Below are 10,199 nucleotides of genomic sequence, written 5' to 3'. Positions count from 1 at the left end.
TGCAAAACCGACCACCCCGGATCCACCCTCACAGTCCCACCCGCTGCCCCCGCTGCCGCTCCCCCCACCCCCCGTCCTGCCCCCTCCGACCCGCCACCCTCCACCCCCCCTCCCGCCGGCGCTGCCCGCCCCTCCAGTCCTGTCTCTACCTCTTCCGCTGCCGGCGATCCACACCACCCCGCCCAGCCCCCACTTGTCGTGGGGCGCCTGCTCGGACGCTGACGTTTACTCTCGGATCGGAGCGTTCCGGCCCTCCAGGCTCTCCAGCCTCTCCAGCCAGTCAACGGTCATCCTGTTCGAGCACTCCTCGCTCTGAGGACGGACATGGACAAATGATCTCCACAAGAGCTCTGTGAGAATCATCCGAGGATAACTGGGGATTTCATGAATTAACGATATTTCAGATCAGGTGCATCTCCTAGTTTCATAGATATGTAGTGAAAGAAGTGAGCCGATCACTGAAATACAAGCACTCATCTTCAATCTTGTTCATGTTTGATGCTTCCTGTTTTCTGTGTTCTTCAAATCTTTTGGATGTGATGAGCTTCTTAAAGCTTTATAATAATCAAAGATCATCCTACAACTCAAATATTCTGGTCTGTCCACTTTATGGCATCAAAAAAGTGGCAAAAATAGTTTTTTTTCTTTACAGACTCATTCGGCAGGCACTTTAATCCAGAGTGGTCTTCATCTGATATAGTTTATGAAGCATTTTCTGTACTGGCAGGTTTCTGGTGGAATCACTGCTTGTTTCACAACATTTTCTTTCCTGATTAGATTAATGCCAGCAGTTAGGAAAGATTTGTGCTTTTAACTAACACTAGTGCCTTTAGATAATCTGAGGGCTTTCATTACTTCAACCAACAGACATCGATCTAAATGTCAACTTCAGGTTTTTGACCCCGTTTGATTGACCAGTGCATTAACTTTAAACTGAAACAAGGAAATGAAGGTGAGCCCGAAATAGACAACACCTTTAACTGCAGACAGAAACAATTAGACAACAAATGTTCACTGTGGGACTTCTGAGACAAGTGATCAGGATGAGAGGTCAGTCTCCTTTATCTCTGACACACAGAGCGCTCATTAGGGTTGTTTTGTTGCGTTTTTGTCAGCTATTGTGGAATAAATGTGAGAAGTGAAACATGTACGGTCATTATGAGGCCTCAGCTACTATCAAATGAAAGGATGAGTGGATGAATGGATGGATGGATGGATGGTTTATTAGCAATCAGAGTTTAGCAGATAGAAAATACAAACCAGCAAAAAATGTCCACTTTAAATGACCAAGAAAAGGGAAAGACTGAGAGCGACAGCTTATTCATGCCTATACTCTAAAACTCTCAATTCTATTCAATAATATTCAACTCACAAACAAAACTCAAAAACAATTAAAAAATAACAACAGAGATAGAAAGATATGAAGAAATGAGAATAATGTAAGAATAACATAATTGATGATATTCCTTTAACTCATCATCAATCTGGACTGTCGCCCTTAACTATGTTGTATTTGACACTTTTTTGAACGTTAATGGCGAGCTACAACATTTAACTTCATCCTTGGGAGTTGAGAGTTGATTAGTTCTTACTTTATACAACAAAAACTAAACAGCCCTCTTGAATTACATTTGCCTTTTCTGAACTGTAAAAATACTAACTGAATGCAAACAAGAAGCTTTTCATTCTGAACCTGATATAATATTTAATGTTTCATTTAAATCCGCACTGTCTGAACATTTTAAAGTGCAGGATCGTATCAGTAATGGATTTATAGAATAAAAATAACCAGCGTTGTTTATCAATCAAGCAACTCTTTTCTGTAGTTTGATTGGAGATAAGAAGTTTTATACACATTTTCCCTGATCTCATTAGAGTAAAACATGTCCATTGGAGGATTTTACACTGCTACATGCTAGATGCTACATGCTACATTCCCGCGATGCTACATGTATGACTGATACATGACGACAGTGTAGATAGACGCTACACACACCTCCTTATGTGCACCGTGGAGAAGTCGTGCACTGGAGCCTTGTCGGCCATCGGCGGTGTGTGGAGCATTGACACAGGCTGAGCGGAGGTGGTTCAGGGAAACACACAGCCTTCACGTCGTTTACACATGGAATATAAATTACAGTTAAGTATTTGTATCAGTACTCGCTTTTAGCAAGTGGCTAAAGGTTAGTACCCGTACTCTAAAAAGTGCTATCAGTGCAACCTAAAAATATAGAAGTGAAAAACAGAGAATATGCTATCTTTTCCTTCTTGACAGATCAATAGGTTTATACAAAACAGCAACAGTTTTTGATCAGTTTTTCTGAATGTACTCTATGTGTGGAATTATTTATCTGCAATCCTTTTAAAAAATGTTCAAGGTTCGATTTACATGTGCTTTGAATTAATTTCATGTGTGATTCTAATAAACTGAATCATTTTGATTGAATTTTTCAAACTTGGATATTTCCTGGTCAAACAATCAGCACAAATGTAACGAAAGACACTTCCAGCTCTGTTTGTTCACAGATTGTAAAAACAATAACATACAAATTGACTGTTTGTAGATGCTTTTATTGATTCACTTTAACCAGTTACGTTGAATTGTAGTGAAAACAGTATTCCTTGGCTTTATTGATTACGGTATTTCAAGTGTGCAACGACATTCTGACATATAAACACACATTCATATTCATCCTCGCTCCACATCCTCTCATTTGATGTTATTGCCTCTAAAGTATATAGTAGTAAATGGTTTTTCTCCTCAGCTTACAGTCAATTGGGAGACAACGCAGGAGTGCATGCACAGATTGAATCACCCGGCTTTTAGCGTGGAGACGGAGGCTTCGTTAGCGGCCCCTCGTACGGTCAAGAATAAAGAAACATGTCACGCAAAGTCTCAGTTTTCAGCCCGGCCGGCAGAAAGAAACAAACAGCCATCGAGTGGAAGAGCTCCCCTCATGAATCCTCAAATGAAATGAGAGGCCAGTAGGGGGAAACATGGTTAAATATTGAAGGGAAATTCATCTTAACAGCTTGTTAGGCAGACAGCGGGATTTCCATAGAAACACAGCGCAGACGCCGCTACCTGTTTGTCAACAGCGCTCCTGCACAGAACTCCAGTTCATTTGCTCAAGTCTCCGTTTGGCCACGAAGGAGCAAATTATTCACAAGATACACATGCAGAAAGTCAACGGGCCTGCCCCGTGGCATCGGCATTACAGACGAGCTCTGGAGAGCAAGAAATGAGCTCTGGGAAAAAATTATACTTTTGAAAAACACTATATTTCAAAAAAATATACTAAAAAAAAAAAAAGCAAGCAGAGCAGGTTAATAATGTTCTGGATCGGCATCAGCAGGCTCTTCACTTCTCCATGAAGACTTTTTCGACTGCAAATTACAGACATTTTTATTGGCACGCAACATGAAATGTGATGTGAAAAACAGCTGAGGTTAAGGACGAATGCTCTGTGAAAAGGCTCCCGCTATCATGTTCTACCATTCCTGTGCAAATGGACGTGGTTTTCCAAAACGTTGCTGTGTCAGCGTGAAACTTTTGTGAAATGGAAACACAAAAATGTCCCATTTTCCCTTGAAACATCATATAAACATTGCTTTTGTTCTTTTGAAATCAGGTCCTGAAAAGCCACGGCAATGCTCATAATGTAACTCCTTCATGTTCATCTAAGTTAAAATTGGTTAAAATTATCATTTTTAGAACTCCTGATTGTTTAGTAGATCTAGAAATTATGAGAATAGCAACAAAACTTCCTTTATATCATACACAACCAGAAGAAATGATGTGTTTTGTCATTGATTGGAGGGTCTCAGCCCTGCAGCTTGATGTTCATCAAACTGTAAACACCTCATGACAATAATCCAGTCGATTGGAAAAAATTGCATCAACGACCTTCTTTAAATCTTGTTTGGTCAGGACTCCATGTCGAGGAAACTTGATAAAAACCACATGCGTCTGGCGCCACAGCAGCGCCGAGACGCGGTTTCTCTGCTGGAGCGAGATGGATGCAGAAAAGGAGTGAAACAGAGAAGGAGGCGGAACAGGGAGGGAGGTTCCTCCTGGCGGAGCAGCGGCTCAGGAAATCCCTCCCATCTGAGGAAACAATGAGCTGCTGGCGTCACGGCACAACAAACATCACTTTTTCTCTTTGATGGACAAAAGTGACCAAGAGGGACGTCATATGTCCACGGGTGCCAGCTTAAAGCTGCATTGTGCAGAACTGAAGTGACTCTTGTGCTGTAATAACCTTCAGATTTAAACTTTTTATACAAGAAATGTGAATCTGGAGCTGCGACCTATAAAGGAGTTTTTGATTGAAATAGCTGTTTATTTCAATAAATATGACCTCCTAATACTGTAAATCCAACAAATGATTATTATCATGCTTTTGAAACCAGCCCTATTCTTCAAGTCTGAAATAACTTCTACCTTTTGCGTGCGTCTTTGCCTGAAAAAAAATACAGTTTGTGAATGAGTTCTCACTAGAAGCTGGCGTTGTCTTGGTGACTTTCAGCTTTTTGCTCTGTGAATCCGCTAGAGGGGAGTCGGAACACCTGCGGAAGGTTTCAAGCAGTCAAACAACAAACGGCGAGCTGCTGTTTGATGTCCCACTCAAAGTGAGTGAGAGTGAAAGTCCTGGAAGTGACAGGGCTGACACCTGCTGCAGGGTCACGGGGGTCAACTCCGGCCAGATCCGGCCTCAGGATTTATGAAAGGACGGCGGAGAGGAAGAGGAACAGCTTGTGAATGAACAGAAACAGCAAACGATAGATTTGATCAAACTAAGTGAATTGTGGCAACAGATCCTGAGATAGATTCTTCCAAGCGATCCATTTCCCCCATTTGAGTCCAATCAGGCAAAAAAAAGAAAAAGAAAAGAGAAATGTGAAACCGCATGTCCCAAATCCGGCACTTTAAAACACCTGTTGAGATTTGCTAAATCGAATTCAATCACTGGAATGTAATCGAAGCGGGAGACAAAAGCAGAGGGAGGCTGAGCCCCGGCCTGCTCAGGTTGGCGGGGCTGATTTAATAAAGATGTGAAAGTGAGTGGTGATTTCATTACAGATGGACGGGCCCGGCGCTGAAACATCACGACTCGGCGGCCCGGGCTCCGCTCATTTGCTCCAAGAGAGACGCCGGCGCATGACCAGGAATCCATCTCCACACAACGGGTGAAAATGACATCCCATCCAAACAGTTGTTGTTGTTAAAAACCGGCTTGTTCACACTCCTTTCAAGCAGTTTGAAATGAAGCTAACTCAAAAAAGTAAAGAAAATGGAGGCTATATTCAACGCCTGGGTGCAGTCAGGTTGTGGAATCCCATAATGTGATTCCTCTGACAGGAGAACGCCGCTGGCAGCCCCTCGGAGGAAATCTGAGTGAGCGGCTGGAATTTAATCCACGCTCTTCACCTCCTCCAACACGCCGACCGATTCACGGCCTAGCGCGCTCGGCGGTGGTCATGCAGGGAGTGAATCCCGTCTCGTCCGCAAACACGATCGAACTGCCTTTAAATTGGTTTCATCGAGTCGCTACGTCTGATTTTAAATTCTCTGCCGAGACAAAATCAGTCACTGACACTTCGAAAGCAGAGGTCAGGAAACCAGTTCACTGTGAAACCGTGTCAACAAAATGTTCTTGCTGCTGATTTTGGTTTTATTTCCAAATAGACTGGAGGCTGGTAATCACATGCTGAACTGTACATTTCTTAATCTTGTGTTTTATTTTCTGGAAATACACTCAGATCAACACTCCTGTGATCAGTATTACGCTTCTTTAAAACTGACTGGCACACAAAAGATGGATTTTAAACAAGAATAGTCAAAATCAGAGAACCATAGGCTGACATTCCTATTCATTGCTTTATTCCAAAATGCTGGTCATGTGCCAGAACTCCTACTCTCCCTCTATGTAGCTCATCCTGTCCCCTCGGAAGCAGGATTTAATAAGCTCTGTGTGCCTTTTTCCCTTTTTTTTTAATTCATGACACCATGAACATTTTGCTCAAGATTTATTTGTTTTATGATCAGATTTTATTCTAAAACATCATTAAATGAAGTGATTGCTTTGGTGTCATGTGTCATTTCATGTCTCATTGCTTTTATTTTCCCATGATTCCTTTTACCTCCAAGCTCTCTGAAGCTCATTCCATGATCTGATTGTAATCCAGTCACATCACTCCTACTGTACTTAAAGGGTAAAAACCCTAACTGGGGCTGATGGCTATTGAAAAAACTAAGCTTGGCATTTGTAGAACTCAGCAGCGACGGGCAGCAAATACATGTTTTAGAAGAACCCCCACCTGCTTATTGTCTGAGGAAGCAGCCAGCTGTGCGGGCCCTCGTGCACACCTCTGTATTCCCGTGTCGCGGCAGCGCCTTTGATCAGGTAATTGCCCCTCGGCCCCCGGAGTTTGTATCTGCCATCTGTCGCTATGGCGACCACCTCTCCAGCATCCATCTGTGCGCCGCCTTCCTGCCCCTCCTTAGGGTGAGAGTGGCGGAGGGGAAGGGCCGCACGCCGTCCGGTCTGTGTTTCGTCTCTGGTCTGTGCAGGTCGCCTCGTCCGAGGGTTTTCGCTGGCTCTCCCCGCCTCATCCGCTGGAATGACGGGATGCATTCCTCACACTCTAATGAGGATCGTCTTTGCTTTGAGACACGGCAGATCCTGCTGCCCATGACATGTGGGGATCAGAGCACAGGTGGTGCTCTCCCGCAGGAATCCGTTTTAGGGCTCAGGAGGATGACGAGGCCTCCGTTTCAGAAAGGCTCTTATAAAACCTGAGACCCGCCTGCACACCCTCTGTCAGTGTGACATATTCTATTATCTGCTGCAGTGTGGTCCAAGGTGGTGACAATAAACTATTTCTAGGAGGAAATCAAATAATTTGAGCTGAAGATAAGTGATCCAGTGAGTGAGGAGTGACTGATCGGGATGGAGGTTTAAAAAGAGCAGAGTTTCCTACAGACAACATGTCAGAAGGTTGCAGGTTCAGATCCCATTGATGAGCTTCCACAGCGAGTCCCTGGACCCCGATCAGCTCACCAGAGAGTAGGATGGACCACCAAAGTGCTCTTTGCACATATCATTTATCTTTTTTGTGTTTTATTGATATTTTAACTCTATTGTATTCTATTCTAAACATTAAACTGTGTATTTATAGAGCTAATGAACCACATGATCAACCTAAAAACATATTAATCTCTGGCAGTGATCTGATGTGCTTTTGCTCAATTTATAGTAATCTTCCCAACAGTGTCACAGTATAATATGTATTCTTTTAAAATAGCTGATTTTGTGTCACCTTCATCTGAATAAACTTCATAAACCCAATTATTTCCTTACCTGCATATTTTCCAGTTTCACTTATTTAATTTGTGTCTTTTACTGGAATCTGCAAACGGTTTTAATTATAAGTATATTATTATATGATTATGATCTGTGGAAATTGATTTTCTGCCCTTGCATGGGTTTTCAATGTTTTCCAACCTATGCTGGAAAAATGATTTTTTTTAAATATATTTTACATTATGTTCTGCAACAGATCCAAAAAAAAGAACAATCACATTCTCCAAATATTGATGTTATATTATTATAGCATCCGCCTTATATTTAACATATACTAATAAAATTATTAATAAATCAATAAATATAGCTAATAAAAATACAATAAAAACAATTAACCCATATTCAAATATAAAATTCCTGATAGAAACCCAAATAACGACCTCAAAAAAAGTCCAAAAGTAATTCTTTATTGAGACATTATGATGAGGAACACAGAGCTTCAATCAAACGATCACAGCTTCATCTATGCATAGACTACGGACTTCTGAGGATACATGAACAATGATGAGCCACATTAATCTGTACCAGCCCTCTTTTTTCAGCATCATTCATGAACGCAGAACAATCACTTTTATAGGCGTTTGGTTTGGAGGACGCGCCGCGCTTCACCTCCGGGTGTCGTCCGGTGAGTTTATAGTGACAAAACAAGATTTTCAAAAAAGAAACAAGTTTAAAAAAAAAAAAAGGAGAAAGAAAGAGAAACCATCACGGTCTGTAGAAATGACACTTTATGATTTTCTTGAACGCGCTCTGGAAGTCTTTGTTGAAGTACGCGTAAATGATGGGGTTGAGCAGAGAGTTGGAGTAGCCCAGCCAGTTGATGACCGCCTCCAGCCAGTGCGGCATGAAGCACGAGTCCTTGCAGAAGGGCGTCACGAGGGCGACGATGAAGAACGGCAGCCAGCAGAGGATGAAGGTGCCCATGATGATGCCCAGGGTCTTCACCGTCTTGCGCTCGCGCGCCAGCGCGATCTTGCGCTTCGCCTCCGTCGCCTTCTCGTGCCGGCTCTCGAACAGCGGCACGGAGCTCGGGGTGTTGGGCAGCGGCAGGTTGCACCTGGAGTTGCTGTGGACCTCGATGATCTCCAGGGACTCCCCGTCCTCCGCGTGCTTGACCGCGCCGTTGGCGCTCGGCAGCGGCCGCGGCTCCACGCTGCTCTTCCAGCTCTTGCCCTGCGCGTCTCCGTGAGTCTTTTTGTGGAAGAGCGCGGGCGAGAGCGCCAAGCAGGAGTCGGACACTTTCTTCTTCTCCGTTTTGCACACAGTCCTCCTGATCCGAAACCGGGCAGCTTTGAAAATCCGCCCGTATAAAACCAGCATGAGCGTCAGAGGGATATAGAAGGCTCCGAACGTGGAGTATATGGTGTACCACAGGTCCTGTCTGATCTTGCACTGCTCGCGGTCCTCAATGCTGCTCGGCTGGGAGCGCATGACGAGCATGGGCGGCACCGAGATGGAGAAGCCCACGAGCCAGGTGACGCTGATGAGGACCGCGGCTCTCCGCGGCGTCCTCTTCTTCATGTATTCTATCGGCTCGGTGATCGCCCAGTATCTGTCCAGAGCGATGGCGCACAGGTGCAGGATGGAGGAGGTGCAGCACAGCACGTCCAGGGAAATGAAGATGTCGCACGGCACCTGCCCCAGAGTCCACCGGTTCAACACCTGCTGGAGCGCCGCCATCGGCAGCACCAGCACCGACACCATCAGGTCGGTGACGGCCAGAGAGCCGATCAGGTAGTTGGCCACGTTCTGGAGGGAGCGCTCCAGCGCGATGGCCGCGACGACGCACGCGTTCCCAAAGATTGCGCACAGGATGAGCGCGCCGAGGAGGAAGGACGTGACCACCTGGTAGCTCAGTCTCACCTCCTCGCCTTCAGGCAGCGGGACTCTGTCGGTGGAGTTGTCGAAGTGATGCCAGCCGGTCGTGTTGTTGGATCCCTCCATCGCGGGGTGGAAGTCGGGAGCTGCGGTCACTCCGCGGAGAGCCCGGTGCGCGTCACGCGGTGGCACCTTATGGAGCGCATAGAGGACGGTGGCACTGCTCCTCTGGACTGCGAGTCTCGGCAGCTGGGGGGGAATGATGCTGCTTATTTATACCAGTGATGGAAAATGCGTCATTTGTCAGCGAGGATGTTGCAGAGTCCGGCTGTTTCATCTGCCACTGTCCACTCGGCAGCTCAGACACTGGTGTGCGCGCAGGGAAACCAAAAAACAACTTTTAACATTTTCCTTTAAGTCAACAGACGACTGGATTTTCTTTGAACTTATTTAATGTGTGGATTTTGCAATTTTAGGGGGATATGGAGTTGGAATTACAACATTCGCCCTTTTTCTATTTTTCTACACGATTTCCAAAGTTAATCTTATTATGCTGTTTTAAATATGCTGAATCCCATGGATTTCTTTTATTTCTTAGATGTGTTTTCATGAAATACTTAGGTTTTTTTCCGAAAATTACCTTATATTTCACAATTTATTATATCGAACTGACTTTTTCAGCACCGTGGTCAGCGCACTGATGACACACGTACACACACACACACACACACACACACACACACACACACACACACACACACACACACACACACCTAATGTGCCACTGCCACCTATCGGTGGTCTACCTCCAGGACTCAAAACACGATGAGCTTTATGGCTGACAGACTCATTTTTGGCCACTTTTCAACATTCATTTCAGCGTTTATCTTAATGTAACATAGCTTGTAAACATGCATGTAGCGTTTACACACACACACACACACACACACACACACACACACACACACACACTATATATATATATATATATATATATATACATACATATATACG

The 10,199-nt window shown here is 44.4% G+C and overlaps 2 protein-coding genes across 4 annotated transcripts in view; one reads left to right on the top strand and one right to left on the bottom strand.

Annotated features, from left to right (window-relative positions):
• Window positions 1–2,348, top strand: part of LOC115382827 (formin-1-like) — a 6,728-nt gene extending 4,380 nt beyond the window's left edge. For all 3 annotated transcript variants that reach the window (XM_030084744.1, XM_030084745.1, XM_030084743.1), the window contains exon 3: window positions 1–2,348. This exon is cut by the window's left edge and continues 156 nt beyond it. In XM_030084744.1, coding sequence (XP_029940604.1) covers window positions 1–316 — 316 coding nt within the window. In that variant the 3' untranslated portion in view covers window positions 317–2,348.
• Window positions 2,349–8,051: 5,703 nt separating this feature from the next.
• On the bottom strand, window positions 8,052–9,381 carry htr1ab (5-hydroxytryptamine (serotonin) receptor 1A b). Its single transcript, XM_030084728.1, has one exon. It carries the CDS (start codon window positions 9,309–9,311, stop codon window positions 8,073–8,075), a length of 1,239 nt encoding a protein of 412 aa, XP_029940588.1. The 5' UTR covers window positions 9,312–9,381; the 3' UTR covers window positions 8,052–8,072.
• Between the last annotated feature and the right edge of the window lie 818 nt (window positions 9,382–10,199).

The sequence above is a fragment of the Salarias fasciatus genome, assembly GCF_902148845.1.
Source record: "Salarias fasciatus chromosome 7 unlocalized genomic scaffold, fSalaFa1.1 super_scaffold_4, whole genome shotgun sequence".
Classification (NCBI taxonomy): Eukaryota; Metazoa; Chordata; class Actinopteri; order Blenniiformes; family Blenniidae; genus Salarias; species Salarias fasciatus.
Note: the sequence above shows the minus strand (reverse complement) of the source record. Positions and strands in the feature narration are given on the sequence as shown.